The sequence below is a fragment of the Choloepus didactylus genome, chromosome 1 (assembly GCF_015220235.1).
Source record: "Choloepus didactylus isolate mChoDid1 chromosome 1, mChoDid1.pri, whole genome shotgun sequence".
Taxonomy (NCBI): Eukaryota; Metazoa; Chordata; class Mammalia; order Pilosa; family Megalonychidae; genus Choloepus; species Choloepus didactylus.
This window is the reverse complement of record NC_051307.1, coordinates 246,265,404-246,285,671: the sequence shown is the minus strand read 5'-3', so window position 1 is coordinate 246,285,671 and position 20,268 is coordinate 246,265,404. Positions and strand designations below refer to the sequence as shown.

Genomic DNA, 20,268 nt, shown 5'->3' with positions numbered 1-20,268 from the left:
TCCCTCCTGGATGTCCCAAAGCGGGAGGCGTCGGCCCGATCTGGGCGGGCTTTGGCGGTCAGCCATTCCCTCCCACGCCGCTATACCAGGGAAGGCCCCGCTCTCCCCTCTCGCTCCATGCAGCCTCTTGGCCTCACTCTTCCCCTGGGAGTGCCCAGGAGGCCTCTCCACCCATCACACGTCCTCGTGTGTTTCCTTCAGAGCGCACACAAGCAAGTACTAAGGCCAGGCGAGAGAGCTGGCTGGTGCCTGCCGTTCCTGCGTTATAGCACGGGCTAGGAGCATCGCATCCCCAGCACCCCTCCTGTTAGTAGCACTGGGAGACAGGCGTGGCAACAAAGTCCCTGCTTTTGTGAAGCTAATAATGTGGGTGAGGAAGTAGCAATTAGATAACCTCCCCAAATCAATACCTAATTATAAAGTGATTCAGTGCCGAGGACAGAAAAGGGGGAGCCCGCACAGCAAACCTAGGTCAGCACCACCCCACCCCACCCCACAAGCAGCTTAGTTCCAGGCCCTTAGCCTGTACCCCCGAGTTTCTGTCGTCCTGTGCCCTGCTCTGTCCACCCAGAGGAATCTGTGGATGGGGCTTAGTGGGTTCTGACTGGGGTCCCTCCTCCTCCAGCTCCTGTGCTCCCCTGGGAAGGAGAGGGGCTTGGGCACGTTCTCTGCACCCAGCTCTCCCTGACAGTGAGTGGCAGGCACTCAGTCAGGTCAGATGACTTCCAAGTATCAAGACAACAGTGAAAAGAGACTCAACAAAGAGCCCCCCATGAAGACTTTTTATTGTTTCCAAAAAAGCAGTTTTTATTTTATTGTTTCCAATAAACAAAAAAGCAGTTTTATTGTTTCCAAAATAACAGAGAGCCCCAGGGCCCTCTGTTCTTGACAAAGCCCATTCCTTAGGACTATGCCACCAGAAAACTGGGTAAAATCCAGAACTCCTCCACTAGTATCATTTTCCAAAACGTTGAAAGTTTATCAAATTAATTTATATGAATATAACAAAAGGAAAAAATATATATAAAAAAAAAACCACCCCAGAACTTTAAAAATCTTAATTCTGAAAGATGAAAGAGCCCAAAGGCTGAGCAGCAAGCATCCTCCAGCCAGGAGCACCAGGTCAGCGCTGTGAGGGGGCCAGCAGTGTCCACATCCAGGAAAGGCTCCAGCAGCCTAGAGGAAGGGTCTGGCCCTGGCAAAGTGCCCTGCAGCGCACCCTGGTTCCTAGTCAGGCCAGGGATAGCCACTCCCCCATGAGCCTGTAACTGGCAATGAAAACTGTGTTACCTCCTTGGAGTAAACACCACCGTCCACCACCACCCCACACACATTCAAAATGCAAGAAACTGTTAGCAGCGGCACTTAGTGCAGCCAACCCTGCCTTGGTCTCTGAAGTCCTGGATTATTGGCTGTGAGGCCGCTTGGCCAGGGGCTCCTCATCCTTCTCCTGCTTCAGCCAGCGTTCCAGGAGTCCTGCACCGCTTCTCTTGGTGGGGACTGGGCTCTTCTGCAGGAACTGGCTGGACCACTGGGGCACATCTGACTCTTCCTTTTGGGGTGTTTTTGGATCTTCCTTTTTGGGCGACTTTGTGGCCAGCCATTGCAACATCTTCTGGCTGCTGGCACTTGCCTTGGGCTCCTAGGAGAAAGGAGGACAAAGCTCAAACCATCTCGCTCAAGCATTTGGGAAAATGCCATGAAGGGGGCCAACTCCAAGGGAAGAAACAGGGGAAGAGGCATTAGGTACTGACAAACCTTGGAAACGTTACTAAGGACCAGGCTGGGGCCCAGTGGTCAAGAGTGTTCTCTTGCTCTTTGCAGTTCCTATCTCCTAATGTCCAGAGCTACATAACCTCTTCATTCTTCTTTGCTTCTTTCTCTATACATGTAGACCTAATTGTAATTAAGCATTTACTAAGGGCCAGACACTGCTATGTACTTTATATGCATTATATTACTTAATCTTTTAAACAAATAATATGAAATACATACTATTTTCCTATGTTCACAAGAAAGACACTGAGGCTCTGAGAAGTCATACATATCTAGTAAGTGGTGGAATAGGGATTTGAGCTCAGGCGGTCCAACTCCAGAACCCATAATCCTAATAGCAACAATTACATTAATTATAACCTGCTTCTCAAAGGAATATTTTGTCACTTTAAATTTCTGTCCTAAAAACGTGCTCTCAGCATACCTTTCAACAATCCCTCAGCCCCGTCCCTTTGCTTCCTTCATTCAGTAATGGTTTAAGGAGAACTTAAGTACTACGATTAATTCCAGGGGTTGAAAGATGAAGAAGCCGTAGCTCCCACCCTCAAAGAACTCCCAATTTTGTGAAAGAAACCATATTCTATAACAAGTGCTACTAAAGTCATGTATAAAGTGCTTTGCGCGTACAAGAGAAGGAAGGAGCAACTGAGTGTGCTCCAAGAGTAGGGGAGTAGCTCTTAGCTTCATAGAGGAGGTGTGTCAAACCATGCAAAGAAAACTGGTGGGCACTCCAAACATGTGCAGAGAATGAAGCATTCTCAGGGAAAGAAAGTAATTTGGTAGGACCAAAGAGAAGTGTGGGGAGTGAGGTTGGAAAGATGCGACTGAGCCTCAGTCACTATCATCAGGGATCTGCGGCCTAAGGCTGGGCAGGCTAAACTGTTCCCCGTTCTTCAGCCTCTCTGCAGAGCCTTTCCTCAGCTGTCACGACTGCCTTCTGCTTTCCTTACAACTGTGCCCCAACCCTGAATGGAAAGCCCTAAAGTACTATAATGCCACCTCTCTAGAACATGCATTTTTTTGGAGTAAAGACTATGGTGGAGATGGTCTAGCAAAAAGAATATATACAATCACATTTTAGAGAAATCTAGTAATAATAAAAAAATTAACTGGCAGTGATGCGGGAGTTTGCAGACGACCAAACAAAAGAAGAAAAAGACACGGACTGTTAAAGGTGTGGGTATGGAAAACTTAAAAAAAAAAAAAAATGGGGGAGGGCATAGCAACTCTTGCAGTCCTCCTCCCTGCCATGTCTCAGAGTTCTGAGATGTCTATTCTTGGAACACTCAGAGACATGTACTGCTCCTGGTCCCTCCGTGACACCTACAAACTACTGCTATTCCTGAGCCTTTACCCATAATGTGAGTGGGGCCAGCCTGAACACTTTGCTCTGGAACTTCCTTCCCCACTGTAGGCTTTTTACCTGTTCACCTTCCCTTCTTTGCTAATTCTAAGAACTTAAAAGTTCATGGCACAAATTATCTTAAATCTTTCTGAAGAAGACAGAGACCAGGAAGGAACTCCTTCTGCAACTCATAGTTGGGAAGCAGAGTTATACAACAGGGACACTGAAAATCATACAGTGTTTTGGGGGCAAAAAATACAATTATGGTCAAGGGCTCCTTTGTCTTTCTCACAAACTTGGCTTATTATCATAATTGCTGAAGCTTCTTTATAGCACAGAAGCCCAAGCCCCAGCCCTGGCTATTGATTCAGTAGATCTAGACAGGGCCAACATTAACATTTTTAAAGAGCTCCTCTAAGGACTCTGAGTCATAGCCAGGTTTGAAAATCATTGCTCTCGTCTACATTCCCAGGCACAGGATTGAAGACTGGTGGTTGAAATCAAAGCTCTGAGTGTAAAAGGCTATATCCTAAAAGAACAGGCCATATTAACAGACAGAAAGCTCAAGAATGACTATAAGGGTCACAGGTTCCTACCTTTTTGACCAACAAGTCAACAGGAGTCAGACACTCGGGAGTGTTGTTTCGGGCATTGTTCACCACAGAGGAGACTGGATGGAAGGTGATGTTCTCTGTGGGGTGGATCAACTTCAGAGCTTCCTGAGTTGAGACCTCACCAAAGTCTAGCCATTTAGAGACTGCTTCCTCTCCATCTAATACAGCAGGCATCCTAGCCAAGGAGGTCAAGACATTGGTTAGGAGGAGTAGGGCGAGGGCACAGAGAGAAAGGAAACTTGAATTCACACAAAACTGAAATCATCTCAAGGGAAAGCTCGCTCTCCCTCTGCACATCACATGCTGACTGCTGCCATGGAGCCTCCCTGAGCACAACTTGACAGAGCACTAAATTCAGCTCTAGAGAGCCTACTTACAAAGTTTCAGGACAAAGACAGCAAATAGTGCCATGACTAGCAAATGGGTGAACTTTCCACGAAGCCCCAGCCTGGATCCTGGAAAACTTGTCTATCAACAACAATCTTCAGCCTCACCACTTGTGAAAAGACTTAACAGTAAGAAAGGGCTATTCACATAATTGTGAACAAAGGGACATGCCTCAGCAAAGCAAGAGGCTGTCGAAGATGACTCTTGGTACCAGAAGATGTTAGTAAAAGAGCTTCTGTTTAGCTTCCAGTTTTATGTCCTAGGCCAATGCAAGGCGTGGCACACATTTCATACATGCATAAACATCTATTTTAACGGTATAATACTGTATTCAGCAAATCAAACTACGTATGTACTCTAAAAACTGTTTTAAGATCTTTGAAATCCAGATGTTTTATGATGAATGGCATCTTTGCATTGTATTGTAGTTTTAATTAGCAGTTCTTTCTTAGCAGCATAAAATAGTACATTTTTAAACTGATGGTGTCTTAAATTAGTTGAAATAGGTGAATTTATTTTACCATGAATTAGCAAAAAATACTACTACATCACATTAAAGCATGATTTCCCAGATCTCACTTAGGACAAGGCTAAAATAGGTAATCATGTTATGTGCAGAACTGCCTTCTTTTCGGTGAAAGATCAAGAAGTCACTTCTGAGAGTGCTCAGATCTGGCAAAATCGTGAAGGTGTTATGCAAGTACAGTCAGTGTTGCTAATGCTTGTTTTTAAAACACAAATCTGTTCAAGTGCGATTGATATGTTAGGGAACAATTTGAGCATAACATAAATTTTGTGGTTGCTTATCCTGATTTCATCTGAGAGAAACACTAGGTGACCGAAAACTGCACCCAGCTGAACTGAGGCTTGTAGGAATACACAAAATGCACACATGTACACACACAGAACATGTACCAACTACCTCGGTTCACCACAATTTATTCTACAAAGTTGTATTTTGCTATTTCTTTTGCATTTGTGAACTTTTCTGTATACAAAATACACTCAATTCAATATAGCATGTGTCTAAGTTTCCTGGTTCAAAACATGCCAAGCAGTGCATACAAATGGAAAACTTTAAGTATTAAGAAGCAGCCTGAAATAAAAAAGCACCTGGAAAGAAAGACAACATGTGATGATATCTCCCTAGCAACAGAGATAAAGGAATCCAGAATTGTTGCAAAGTCATTACCAACAAAGCCTATAGGAGTAGAAGAAATGGAAAAATTATGTGGCAAATGGACTAAATGCCAAACAGTGAAAAAAAAAACGTTTCTCACAAAGAGAAAACACTTATCTATACACAAAGTCCTTAAATCATGCAGGAATATGGCTCCTTTTAGTGCTAGCAGTGGCTGGTTTGATGATTTCGTACATCCCTACAACTTCCAAAGCCTTTTTTCACCTGTTGGGCAAAGCCATGAATACGGATGAAAAAGCCATAAAAGAATTTCCAGCAGTGATTCAGAAGTTTATCGGATGAAATTTTCAATTTTGATGAAATATGTATCTATCATAAATGCATGCCTTTAAGGAGATACATTTCAATGGCAGAAAAACATGCCCCAGGATTTAAGGCTGCACAAACTTAAGATCACAAATTTGGATAATTCTCATTTCACCACTTCACAATAACTCATGAGCTGCAACCCTTCCAACATCCACTTCCACAAGTGAACTTCAGGTCTTTTTCAAGGTAAAGTGCCACATGTATTGAGGTATTTATGTATTTCTTAACTACTTCACATGTATAAAACTATGCCACTGTCTTTATTAAGTTTGTTTTTTTTTTTAAACATGTTGCTTATAAAGTTTTTAAGTGTTTTGCCCTTAACCCCATTTTTTTCCCATAAGCTCTGTGGTTTCTGTTGCATGAGGCAGTGATTTTTAGGCATACATGTCATGTTAGAACAGAACTGACTGTAATTGTATTTTGTGAAGCAACTTAGCTTTCTATTTTTTAAATCTGTTCATAAAGAAACTCTGAATTCTAAAAGCTACCTATCTAAAAACAACGAGTACAAACCTTCCTCTGAATTCTTCTGGACCCAGGGATAAGAAGTGTGACTTGCCTGTGGTGGATGTCAAGCAAGCCTCTGCAGGAATCCACTGTGATGATGGTATAGGAATATAGGAGGTCTCCTCCCTCTGGGGGCTCCCAGCAGTCAAAAATCCCAGCCATTGTCAGTAGCCTCCAGTTGTCCCAGACTTTCTCCCAGTCCTCAGGACTGTCGGCGGTACCAATGCTGCCTGACTGGAAGCAAAATACACACGCAGATACTCAGCAGCCTTCTTCCACACACAGATTGGGTACCACTAACAGACCTAAGAGCATGGCCATGATTTCAGAAGTTAATTCAGCACATGCCTTATTAACTTGTCTTTGTCCAGTCACCAGAGAAGAGTCTTGATGACAAATATTCACCAAAGGTGTAGATTTATGACTCCTCGATATTTCAGAATATAACTGAACACATTCAGTAAGCATCCATCCAGGTCCCCTCATAATCAGGCCCACCATTCCTCTCAACTTTCACTCACAATGTTAATTTCAATCCATACCAACTGTTTGTAAACTTATGTAACTTCATGGCCCTGTGTCTTGCTCAAGCAACTTCTGCCCCAAATATCTTTCCCACCCCATGGCAACTTCTATATGCCATGGAAAATTCAGTTCCGGGCCTAGGATACAGAAAGTATGTCGCTCTCACCTTAACAACAATAAAAGCTGGATAATCAATAAAACTTAACTTTTCTTGAATCCAGCAGAGAAATGACGTCATGGGGCAACCAATTAGCCTGAAATTTAAGGAAAGACAGGGGTCTCCACAGAGAGATGGGACACAGGTAATGGCTTACCTATGGTAACAGGAGGAAGACAAGGCCTCCACAGAAGCAGATAAGAATTCAGATAAAATCATCAAACTGCTAAAAACAGAATGAGGGCCAGCATGAGCATACAGAAACTTGGCAAGCTGTGGACATGAGGGGAGTCGACAACCACTGGCAGGCTCTTCCCCACCAACCTCACAAGCTGTTCACATGATAGACTGGTGTCAGGGCAGAAGACCAGAGACAACCCTTCTCAGTGGTTAAGGCCTGGAGGAGGGAAGCTCCTCTACTGCTCGAAAGGCACGAAGCCTCACCTGGTCACCTCTCTCCTAAACAGCACAAGCCTTAAGCTGCCAGTGGAAGGGCAATAAGCCCTGCTGCCACTGGGATACAAGTGAAGACCCACTGCAGCTGGGAAAGGGTGATAGAAAAAAAATTACGATGCAAAAAAAAAAAAAGAAAAAAAAAAAAAGATTAAAAAAAACCTCCAACCAATTGCCAAGAGATATAGAAATCACTAGAACCAGAATCAAGAAATTACTTTTCCCAGATAAACTACTGGACAGGGAATTTAAAATAAGTATGATTAATATATTAAGGGCTCTTGTGGGAAAGGCAGATAACCTAGAAGAGAAGACAGGGAATTTCAGCAGAGAGATGGAAACAATAGGCATACCTCAGAGATACTGCGGGTTTGGTTCCAGACTACTGCAATAAAGTGAATATTGCCATAAAGTGAGTCACACAATTTTTTTGGTTTCTCAATGAATATAAAACTTATGTTAACACTATACTGTAGTCTATTAAATGTGCAACAGCATTATGTCCAAACAATGTGCATACCGTAATTTACACCCGCCAGTATAGCTATATTCAAAAACCAGCAAATAAGTTTTGGTGAGGATGTGGAGAAACTGGGATACTTTCTTGTACACTGCTGGTGGGAATATAAAATGGTGAGTTGCTGAGGAAAACAGTTTGGCAGTTTCTCAATAAGTTAAAAACAGAATTACCATATGACCCAGAAATCTACCCCTAGGTATATACCCCCCAAAAATGAAAACATGACCCCATACAAAAACTTGTACTTGGATGTTCATAGTAGCATTTTCCATAATAGTTCTGTGAGGGTTTGAAGCTGTATGTACCCTAAAAAATCATGTTCTTAAATTTAATCCATTCTTGTGGGTGTGAACCCATTGTAAGTAGGATCTTTTGGTGAGTAAGATCTTTTTTATTTTTTAAAATGCATTTTTTGGTAAATTTTAATATTTTATTTTACCCAACATACCCCAGAATGTCATTGCAACATGTAATCAATACAAAAATGTATTAAGGAGGTATTTAACATCATTTTATCATACTAAGTCTTTGAAATAATCCAGTGTATATTTAACACTTACAATATATCTCAACTTTGACTAGCCATATTTCACAAGCTCAAAAGCCACATGTGGCTTTTGGCTGCTGTATTGGACAGCTCAGGTCTATTGACTGACCATGATCCAAGCCAAACTTCCACCTGAGGGTTTGTGCCAAACCTAAACATTCACCCCGGACCATAATCCCTGTGCTGTACCTCTGTCACTTGCATTATCTCATTTATTCTTCATAACAACCATAGGTGGGCACTTTTCTCCCCCTTCCCCAAGTAACACAGGCTCGCAGAAACAAACTTTTCCAAATCACACAGCTACTGCTTGGCTCAGGTTGTCTCCCAGGAATTGAAAACTAGGGGAAAGTCATCAAATCCAATTTACACATGGATGCTAACTATGTCCTCCCTCACTTGGGCTCTCTTACCTCTTCCCCTACCCTTCTCCATTTAGAATGCTGAGTGCTCAGCCTATCCATTGATTAGGTACTTAGTAAAGAGCTGCTTAAGCAACCAATCCCTTGTTCAGAATATATTTCTATAATGCATTTCAGAAATTCTTCAGGCACGGACTAAACAATGTCAAAGAAATGGATTAGAGTTATATGCTGAATTATAGTTAAATGCACAGTAAATGACATTTATCACTGTGATTATTACTAGGACAGATGAATATTTTTAATATTTTTAGGGACCTTGATGCACATTCATTACACATAGTCCCCCAGAATGATTGTGCTGGTTTATATCCCTGCTGTCAGGGTGTAACATTCAATAAAATACAATTTCACTGAGATATATTCACACACCATATAATCCATCTGAAGTATATAATCAATTGTTCACAGTATGGTGAGTAGGATCTTAAGATGTGACCCACTTCATTTAGAGTGGGTCTTAATCCTCTTACTGGAGTCCTTTATAAGAGAATGAAGTACAGAAAGAAATACACAGAAGACAGAGAAACAAGACAAAGAAGCTCAGAAAGAAAGCCATAGAAAGAGCAGCCAGAAGCTGAAAGCAATGAAACCTTGTGCCTTGTCATGTCACAGAGGAGTCCAGGATGGCTGGATCACCTGTTGAGGCCTTGGTTTGGACATTTTTATGGCCTCAGAACTGTAAGCTTGTAAACTAATAAATCCTCCTTGTTATATACCCATTTCTGGTATGTTGTATTTTGATAGCTTTAGCAAACCAAAACAAGCCCCAAAGTCCATCAGTGGATAAATAAAATGTAAATCCATATGTATTAGTTAGGGTTCTCAAGGGAAACAGAATCAACAAGAAATATGTAAGATTTTATAAAAGTATCTCACACAATTGTGGGGATGCATGAGTCCAAATTCCATGGGGCAGGCAGCAAACTGGCAACTCCAATGAAGGTGTTTGATGAACTACTCAGGCAGTGAACTGGCAGCTCTGATGAAGGTGTTCAGTGACCTCCTCAGGAAATGCTTTGCTGGCTAGCAGAAGTGAAGGTCCTCTATCTGTCTAGCTTAAAAGTCTTCAACTGATTGGATTAAAACCACCTGACTGAATTCTCTCATTGTGGAAGACATGTCTCTTGTTGATGTAATCAGTCACAGCTGCAGCCAATTGATTGATGATTTAATAAACCAGCCTTCTGGTTTATTAACCAGCCACAAATGTCCTTGCAGTAATGGTTATGCCAGTGCTTGCTTGACCAGACACCTGGACACCATCACCTGGCCAAGTTGACACATGAACCTAACCATCACACCACAAAATGGAGTATTATTCCTGTAAAACGGAATGGAGTCATGATACATGCTACAACATGGATAAACCTTGAAGACATGATGCTAAGTGAAAGCAACCAGACATAAAAAAGCCACACATTGTGTGATTGAATTAATATGAAATTTCCAGAATGGGCAAATCCATAGAGACAGAAAGCAGATTAGTGGTTTCCAAGGGCTATGTGAAGAAGGGAATGGGGCTCAATGAGTGTGGGATTTCTTTTGGGGGTTCTTTCAGTTTGCTAAAGCTGCCAGAATGCAATACACCAGAAATGAGTTGGCTTTTTCAATGGGGTTTTATTAGGTTACAAATTTGCAGTTTTAAGGCCATGAAAATGTCCAAATTAAGGCATCAAGAGGAAGATAACTCCTTCGAAAAAAGGCTGCTGCCATCTGGGGTTCTGCTGTTTACATGGGAAGGCACATGGCAATGTCTGCTAGTACTTCTTTCCTGCTTCTGGTTCCAATGGCTATATCCAAAATGTCTCTGGGCATTTCTCTCTGCTCTCTCCAAATGTCTCAGCCTTTTATCATCTTGTAAAAGACTCTAGTAAAGGACCAAGACCCACCCTGAATGGGCTGAGTCACATCTCAAATGAAATAGCCTAACCAAAAGGTCCCACCCACAACAAGTCTGCCCCCACAAAAATGGATTAAAAGAACATAGCTTTTCTGGGGTATATAACAGATGCAAACCAGCAAAGGAGCGATAAAATGTTCTGAAATTAGACAGTGGTAATGGATGCACAACACTGTGACTATACTAAAAGCCACTGAACTGTAAACTTAAATTGGCTGTAATGATGTATTTTATGTTATGTGAATTTTACCTCAATAAAAAATCAATATGAACAGAAACAAGAGTGGCATCCTGGAATATGATTCAAAGGAGAGAAGAGACAGAGGAGTTAGGGAGAAGATAATAGGTTGTGTGTGAACCCAATTCAGGGAGTAGAGCTGATTTCCACTGAGTGCGTCAAAGGTGTTGGCCTCATGCAGAGGTCGGGTGTTGTAATTCAGTTTGGGTGGAAATGGTGATTTCTTGGGAAGTGAGATGAAATTGGACTCAAAGGCTTGGGAGCAAGTCCTGCTCTGACACCGACAAATAGGGGCTCAGCCTGACTGAGCTCTGTTTTCCTGGGATCTGAGATGACATAATGGCAACCCACATTCTGAGCTTATAAAAATTAAAGGAAATGACTGATAACTGAAAAAAATCCTTTGTAAAATTTAGCACTTATAAAGGTCAGGAATCATGACTTTTATGAAGTAATTCACAGCTTATCCTGGACCAAACATATTTCTATATAGGTATGGCAAAAAGAGCTCTGAAACTTGGAATCAGAAGCTCTGGGACCTGTGGAGTTGAGTTGTAGGCAGCAAACAATAGAGAAGGTAACATGACAGCTATCAAGAAATGGACTTTTGTTGCTTTGGAAAAAGAACTGAACATTCTTCTTGGAAGTAATATCAACAGCAGTCCAGAAAGAAATCACCCTTGGTATATAACTACATAAGTGATAAACATTTCTGACAAGCAATCTGTGAAGCCACATGAGTAAAAAGAGCCCATGAGCTTGGCTGTAATTTAATGAGTTCAACAGGTGGCCCAACATTCCTGTTACCTTTCTCAGGGTCTAAATCTCAGTGCAGAGATTCCTAAAGGCTTATTCTGGAGAACAAAATTTCTATCTGACCTCAGAATGCCTTTGTTTTTATGAGGTTTTCTATAGCTGTCATTGAATACACTGTCATACCATGGACAATTCTATGACCTGGCTTTTCTTCATTTTTGATAAATTAATCACTCTATAGCACCCACTTTCCTAGTACCCTTCACTCAAGATAGAACTGCTCCTGAGCCCAGAAAAGACCTTACAGGTGGAAAAAGCAATCAATCATTTGAAGGCTAAATCTCCTGATCAAGTGTCACAGTAGCCACCTGACTGCTTCCAGACAAGCCAACAATCTTTCACCCCAAAACAATGCAAGAGACAGAATTTAGCGACCAACCACTAATAGGATTCACCTATTAACCATTAGGGACAGAAATATTTAATGCTGTACACCAATACTGAAGCAATGAATTAGGGAGTCACAAGACTTACACTTTCAAATTCCAGTTCTTTACCCAATACGTAAAACTCTACACCGGTTTCTTACTATAAAATGGCACAGATCTCTATTTCTTGCCCATACCACTGAGGAGTAAGGACTTTAATACCTGGCTCACAGAAAGCACTTAATATTTATATGGTAATTAATAGGTATCAATTGTTCTAGATTAAAAAGTCTTATCCCCTACACATCATTTGTGTGTTACTAGATTGGTTGCAGAGGGGATTGTTTTACAGATGAGGCTTGACTATAAGAAGTTCCAAAAATGAGATGACACCATCTGAAGAACAATTCCCATTGATAACAAAGCAAACTGGGGTGAGAACTCAAATGCTTTAGCGGTGTTAGGCTGATAACATCTAAGTAGAAGAAAACACAATGCTGGTATGTCTGATTTATTTTCAATCTCCTGATAATGTTATGCTGTGAACAGATCAAATTTATTATGTGTCATAAAATGAAAGCTCTATGAATGAAATATTAAGCACCGAGTTACCAACTGACCTAGTAATTCCACTAGGAATGTTCATGGCAGCACTCTTCATAATAGCCAAAAAGTGTAAACAATCTTGATGCCCATCAACTGGTGAATGGATAAATAAAACCTGGCATATCCACACAGTGGAATACTATTGAGCCGTAAGAAAGAATGAAGTTCTGATACATGCCAAAATATGAATGAACCTTGAAAACATTATGCCAAATGAAAGAAGGTAGTTGCAATAGACTACATATACTATGATTCTATTAATATGAAATGTCCAAAATAGGCAAATCTAGGTATAGAGAAAGTAGATTAGTGGTTGCCAGGGGCTGTGGGAAGAGGGGAATGGTGAGTGTGTGTTCATGGGTACAGAGTTTCATTTCAAGGTGATAAAAATGTTCTGGAATTGGTGGTGATAGTTGCATAACTTTGTGAATAAACTAAAATCCAATGAATAGTACAATGTAAAGGGTGAATTTTATCTCAGTAAAGTTGTTATTAAAAAAACAAACCATGAAGGAAGAAAAAAATGTGCTTCCTTGGATTAATTTGCTTCATAGAAGATTTCTAAATATCGACTGTGAGTACTGATGAAGATACCTTTTCTGTTTTGATTTGGGGGAAGTAGATGAAGTAGGGTTGTCTCTGGTTTGTTGCCTGACATCGTTGCCACTCATAGAATCCATCTGCTAGAACAACACAGCGTCTTCCCTTTCCCAGAGGCACCTGAAGGAAAATACGAGCAAGGTATGGTCTTAGTAATACAATCACGTTTTGTAGACTGCCATTATATGGTCTTGAGCTTAAATCTCAGGTCCACCAATGTGTGACCTTAGAACAGTTATTTAATTTCATTGTTCCTAAGTCTTACCTACTTACACAGATGCTGAGATTAAATAATGTGTACAAAATCAACCAGCTCTCTAACAAATAGGCCCTTGGGGTAGCTAGCCTCTAAAGTTGGCCCTCCATTAACCCAGGCTTCCCAGCATTTACACTCTATGTAGTCTCCTTCCACACTGAATTTGGGCTGACTCTGCATATCCAATAGGATGCAGCAGAAGTGATGCTGTATGACTTCCAGGGCTAGGTCACAAAGCCTTACAGCCTCTGTTCTATTCTCTTGGATCTTGAGTTCTGGGGTAAGAAGCCTGAGACCCTCACGATATGCATGTGGAAACGCTTGTAGTTGTTCCACCATACCAATTAGGTGTCAGGTAAAGAAACCATCTTGGACATCTCGTGATTACAACTGCATGAGAAACCCAAGTGGAAATCACCCAGTTGCGCCCAGTTAACCCACAGAATGTGAGATAATAATTTATGGTTGTTTTAAACCACTAACTTTTGTCATGCTTTTTTACTCAGTAATAAATGGAATAGCACTCAACATTAACAACTGTGAACATTCTTTAGAACCTTAAGAAAGGTTCAAAAGAGAACCTTATATTGCTGCAAAGGAGAGGCTAGGCCTCCCTATGGTTGTGCCTAAGAGCCTCCTCCCGAATGCCTCTTTGTTGCTCAGATGTGGCCCTGTCTCTCTAGCTAAGCCAACTTGAAAGGTGAAATCACTGCCCTCCCCCCTACGTAGGATCAGACACCCAGGGGAGTGAATCTCCCTGGCAACGTGGAATATGACTCCCGGGGAGGAATGTAGACCTGGCATCGTGGGACGGAGAACATCTTCTTGACCAAAAGGGGGATGTGAAAGGAAATGAAATAAGCTTCAGTGGCAGAGAGAATCCAAAAGGAGCCGAGAGGTCACTCTGGTGGGCACTCTTACGCACACTTTAGACAACCCTTTTTAGGTTCTAAAGAATTGGGGTAGCTGGTGGTGGATACCTGAAACTATCAAACTACAACCCAGAACCCATGAATCTCAAAGACAGTTGTATAAAAATGTAGCTTATGAGGGGTGACAAGGGGATTGGGAAAGCCATAAGGACCACACTCCACTTTGTCTAGTTTATGGATGGATGAGTAGAAAAATAGGGGAAGGAAACAAACAGACAAAGGTACCCAGTGTTCTTTTTTACTTCAATTGCTCTTTTTCACTCTAATTATTATTCTTGTTATTCTTGTGTGTGTGCTAATGAAGGTGTCAGGGATTGATTTGGGTGATGAATGTACAACTATGTAATGGTACTGTGAACAATCGAAAGTACGATTTGTTTTGTATGACTGCGTGGTATATGAATATATCTCGATAAAATGAAGATTAAAAAAAAAAAAAAAAAAAAAAAAAAGACATAATGCTGAGCAAAATAAGCCAGGCACAAAAAGAGACATATTGTATGTTACCACTAATGTGAATTCTGTGAAAAATGTACAATGTTTTATACTGTAGAATGTAGGGGACCTAGAGATACCAATTAGTGGAGGGGGAATGATAATCTAATAAAAACAGATAAACTATGGAGGGTAATCTCAATGTTATGGGAATGCTCAGGAATGATTATGGTTTGTAAACTTTCTTGGATATAGTAAGACCATGTTGGAAGCAATAGAGTTATTTTAGGTTTTTTTTTCTCTTATTCCTTTGTTTTCTTAGGGGTTGTTAATTTTCTTGGGGTATGGTAGGAACATGTTGGAAGCAATGTAGTTATTTTAGATTATTTGTTTTTCTTACTCCTCTGTTTGGACATGGTTTATTAATTTTCTTGGGGTATGGTAGGAACATATTGGAAGCAAAGTAGTTATTTTAGGTTATTTGTTTTCCTTAATCCATTGCTTTGTTTGAAATGTTGTGGGGTTTTTTTGGTTGTTGTTTGCCTGTTTGTTTTTAATTTTTTGATAAACAAAGTTAAAAGATTGAAAAAAAATCAGTAGAAAAATGGGAGTAAAAACTAAATGACAAATAGGGTGGGATGGGGGGATGGTTTGGGTATTCTCTTTTCACTTTTATTTTTTATTCTTATTCTGATTCTTTCTGATGTAAGGAAAATGTTCAGAAATAGATTGTGGTGATGAACGCATAACTATATGATCATACTGTGAACAGTTGATTGTATACCATGGATGACTGTATGGTTTGTGAATATATTTCAATAAAACTGAATTAAAAAAAAAAAAAAAAAAAAGAGAACCTTATTATATTTCTAAGTTACACAAGACACTAATAGTTCTGTCAGAAACAATAACAGGATAAGTGCTTTTCCCCTAGATCAATTACCTACTTTAAAGGACAGCTTCTCCATCATGGTATCACTACGACAGTTCATAGTGTTGAACCGTAGCTTGGAAGGATCATCTTCTTTGAACCAAGATGGGACTAAGCCCCATCTCATAGGAGCAATGACACGCTCAGATGAGTCTGCGTCCTGTCATGGAGAAAGATAAGATCTAGTGAGGAGATCATAATGAAATTTAGTTAACAAAACTTAGTACATGTATTACATTACTATTAGAAATCGAAGTACAAAGAATGAGAAAAGTGTTAAAAGGGGAAGAAAGATTCTATTTGAAAACAATTTTAATGATTTATCATGGTGGGGATAACTTTTGAGTTCTTTAGCAATCACATTTATTAGAATATGACATTCTGCTTCAGTAGGGCGGGGATACAAACAGTTTAGTTTCCATATACATAAGTAGTGCTTATTATGGAAAAGACATGGTGGTAGGCCCTGCACTTCATGTGGTCTGTTGCAATTACTCAAGCAACTCAACTGTGCCATTGGTAACACAAAGCAGCCAAAGACAATATGTAAATGAATACCATGGCTATGCTCTGTGAAATTTATTTACAAAATCAGGCAGTGGGCCAGATTTGATCTGAGGACCATGGTTTGCCAACCCCTGGTACAGAGAACAATGTTTTGTAAGGAGACCCTGATTCAAAAATCCCTTCTCTGCTACTTAATGAGGTTGAACTAGTCTCAATTTCCTGGACTCTCAACCTTTTTGTATCTGTAAAAATAGATGGAATAATACCTACCTTACAAGATCATTTTTAAGAATTAAACATAATGTAGCTAAACTGTGTGGCATGGTGTAGGCACTTAAATTGTAATTTGGTATTTTTCAAAGGTTAGGATTTTTTAAAATATTAAAAACTTTTCTACATAAAGGTAACTGTTAAAGTCATAAGGATAAATAATGTTTCTCTGAGAGTAAATCAAGCACAGGATATAACCTGGGAATACAAAAAAACAAGAGAGGTAAAAAGGAGAGTCCAAGAAAAAGTGCCCAGAGGGATAACAGGAGAACCAGAAGAGTTATGAGAGGATGGAATTCCAAAAAATGAGTCATCAGCAGTGGTACAGGAACTGGCTTTTGTTTAAAGCCAATTCCTCTGCTGTGCTCCTGATATGATCCTGATCTGCTTCCTTCAGAATCTTGCTGTACCAGTCAATCCCCCTTTCCCATGTTTGCACATATACACATACACAGATATTTTTCCTCCTTAAAGACAAAGGCAGCTTAGATATACTATATACCAAGAAGCAAGAATAAAACCAATTAATGAGAGTGCAAGATAACTATGGAAAAGAAGATCCTAGAAGAAATGGGAGGAGAGAAAATAAATGGAAGTGTTAACCTCATTGGAGAAATGGAGAGAAAGGGTAAAAATATAGAGCTTTTGTAAATCCTCTTTTCAGAATCAAATGTGCCTTCCAAGAAGATAGTGGCCTCTCACCAAATCATAAATGAGAATAAGACAACGTTATATAATGGCCAACTACAATGCTCTGTCTTAAGAAATTTGCAAGACAATACTCTAAACCTGTGGTTTTCAACATGGAGCAATTTTGCCTGTCTCCTTCTAGGTGACATTTGGCAATGTCAGGAGACATTCTGGTTGTCAAGACCTAAGGGCTGGAGGGGGGTGCTACAGGCACCTAGTTGGTAGAGGACAGCTATGTTGCCAAAATCCTACAATGCACAGGACAGTTCCCCAAAGAATTATCCCACCCAAAATGGCAGTGCCAAAGTTGAGAAATCTTGCTCTCATGAATTCTATTGACCATCTTTAACTCCAACATTTGAATGTGTTCATTGAACAGCTGTAAACCAAACCCAAACGTGAGGCTGCCCTCTACTGGGGACTACGAACAGACAGTGGCTGGAAGCCAAATATTGAAATATTGCTCAGTATTAGTCATCTTTTCCTCTACCCTTTTGGACTGCTGACCAGAACAGCTGGAGGCGCTGGGGCAGATAAACGAAAGAGGAAATAATTTGCAAATCAGTGGTTTCAAATGCAAATATTGCAATCTATACATGTGCTGGCCGTTGATTTGGAATAATCAACTGCTGAAATGGTTCTAATTTTGCTTCAGTTTATAGGTTTGGGAAAATGAAACCAAGTATTTATCAAAAGCAGGAAATACCTGCGATCTTAACAAAAGTTAATAGAGATGCGAAACCAAAACGCTACATGAACAAACTGATACCACTGATACAAAAGGAGGCTGTTTGCTAGGGCCTCCACCTTCCCAATTCCTGGGTCCAGGAAGTATCCATTGGGTTGGGGACAATGTGTGGATCTGAATCCCAGGTCAGTCCCTCACTGGTTGGGTAACCTAGGATAAGTCACAAACTTTCTGCACGTCTGTGTTTATATCTGCTAACAAATTTTTCTGCTTTTTTTTTAAAAAAAAAGCTCATATATTTAATCCTTCTCTTTTGCCTTATCCCAAATTATGCCTTCCTCTGAAACTTGCTTTTTCCTTCAAGGTTCCCCATGCTATTTATTTATATTGATTTATTTCTGATTAAAAGTTTTTGTTTTTTTTTTTTAGTTTCGATAGGGAAGTATGCATCCTCTAAAAAAATGACTCAAGAATAACTATTTCATGAGTCTTTTTTGACTACCATATTATCATGAGAGTTCTGAAGCATATGTACCAGATGTATGATCAACTATATAAAGTGATTTCAGCATTACAGATCAAATAGAAACAAAATCCAGGAAGGAAATAACCATGATTTTAAAAAGCATTATCAAGGTCATTTCAAATATTCAAGAATGGAGAAATTACTAATTTCTAAATGAAAATTTTATTACACTAGACACACACACAGAAAACAACTTTCAGAAGATAAAGAACTAAAACATGATGGTAAATTATTGGACACACAACATTACAGAGATAAATAATACAAGCATAGAGAAGGCAATTACATTTCAGATAACCAAACCAAATACATCTGTTTCTAGCTTCAGTCAGAGACAAGCATAAAAAGACTGAAAAAACGAGGAGAAAGAAACTTTTCAATGTTCAAAAAACATCAGAGGAGCTTTAGATTAGCGGTCTTCACCTTAGAATGCCCAGCCCTGGAGATTCTGATTTATTTGGCCTGGTAAGGGATATGGAAATCTTTTTTTTTTTTTTTTTTTTAAAGATACTCAAATGACCTTGATGATTAGTGAGGTTTGAAAGCTGCTGCCTTAAAAAAAAATAATGTATTCAAATAAAAGTTTCACACAAATTCAGCCTGTATTAAGGCTAGTCTGCCTTGTACAGAGAAAGCACTTAAATTGAGCCTGAATACTGAACTGTCTCCTAAGGTTATAGGTTTCATCTCAGAGGCTGAGCCAGAAGCTGGTAGGTTGCAGAGAAAGCAATTACCTTCTCCAAGTGCAGTCGAGACAGAAGCACTGGGCTGTGGGTCTGGGGGCTTGTTGTAAGAGGGGTAATACTTGTGGGGATATCTCGGGGAGCCGCTGCTGGCCTCCGGTCCCGATAGGCACAAGCTCTTGTGAGGACATCTCTAGGTAAGTGACAGGACGTCCTCCCGCACATGCTTCAGCACTGCCAACTGCACCCTGGCATCACAAAACGTCAGGGGAAAAGCTGGGATGTCTCAAAGACTGGGTCTTATTCTTAAGATTCCCAAGGACTCTGTACTTCTTCAGAGCACCAGATAATCCCATGTCTGAGGTCTTCCCCAAGCAGCTCCATTAGGGCAAGGGCTATGCCTGTTTTAGCAGCTCAGCGTCTGCTCTCTGCAAGCATCAGGAGCTCAGTTTATCTGGGTTCGGCCAAGAACGGCCAAATGAGGTCCCTGGGAACACTTGGGGGGCCCCCTGGCTCCCTCCTTTTGGTTCGTCTCCGGCCTCACCGTCCAGCCCCCATTCCTTATCCTTCTCCCTTCCCCCTCCTTGGAGGACCGGCTAAGATGGCAACCCCTTGGCAGAGAGATTCGGCCTCTCCCTTGTCCACTCGTGTCGCCTCTCTCCTCCCCGCGTCCCAGGGCCCCTCCGCGACCCAAACCCACCGCCGGCGTCCCCCCCACCCTCATGGCGTCCCCTGACCCCGGCCCCTCACCTTCACCCCGGCCGCCCGCCCCGCGGCCCCTCGCCTCAGGCCCCCGCGGCCCCTCACCTCAGCCCCCGGGTCCCCTCACTTCAGGCCCCGGCGTCCCCCCGCCTCCCTCACCTCAGCTCCGCCGCCCGCTAGCGCGCGGCACCTGGCTCGGGCGGGGTCACGCTCTTGGCGGGCCGCGCCGCCGCCCCCAGGCCCCGCCCCCAGAGAGGTCAGCTCCGCCCCCGAGGCCCCGCCCCCCGCGGGGGGTGTTTCACAGCGGCTCCCGCGCGGGGGAGGCTGCTCTTCTTCCCCATGGCAAACGAG

General features: G+C 41.4%; 1 protein-coding gene across 2 annotated transcripts; it reads right to left on the bottom strand.

Annotated features, from left to right (window-relative positions):
* Positions 1-747: 747 nt before the first annotated feature.
* Positions 748-20,128, bottom strand: HMCES (5-hydroxymethylcytosine binding, ES cell specific). Of its 2 annotated transcripts, XM_037802997.1 has the most exons (7): positions 20,077-20,128; positions 19,267-19,463; positions 15,868-16,011; positions 13,292-13,417; positions 6,195-6,376; positions 3,718-3,910; positions 748-1,642 (listed from the first exon to the last, which is right to left on the bottom strand). In XM_037802997.1, exons 2-7 carry the CDS (start codon positions 19,438-19,440, stop codon positions 1,406-1,408), a joined length of 1,056 nt encoding a protein of 351 aa, XP_037658925.1. In that variant the 5' UTR covers positions 19,441-19,463; positions 20,077-20,128; the 3' UTR covers positions 748-1,405. The 2 variants fall into 2 exon arrangements, with proteins under 2 accessions (XP_037658925.1, XP_037658933.1); XM_037803005.1 differs by lacking the exon at positions 20,077-20,128 and having other exon boundaries at positions 19,267-19,609.
* Positions 20,129-20,268: the final 140 nt, after the last annotated feature.

What these genes read in the sequence shown, in the direction of transcription:
- HMCES (XM_037802997.1), bottom strand. Translation starts at nt 19,440, where the DNA reads ATGTGCGGGAGGACGTCCTGTCACTTACCTAGAGATGTCCTCACAAGA. An exon ending in CTCGACTGCACTTGGAGAAG is followed by an intron (nt 16,012 to 19,266) that starts GTAATTGCTTTC and finishes TCTCCATGACAG; the next exon opens with GACGCAGACTCATCTGAGCG. An exon ending in CCCAAATCAAAACAGAAAAG is followed by an intron (nt 6,377 to 13,291) that starts GTATCTTCATCA and finishes TTTTGCTTCCAG; the next exon opens with TCAGGCAGCATTGGTACCGC.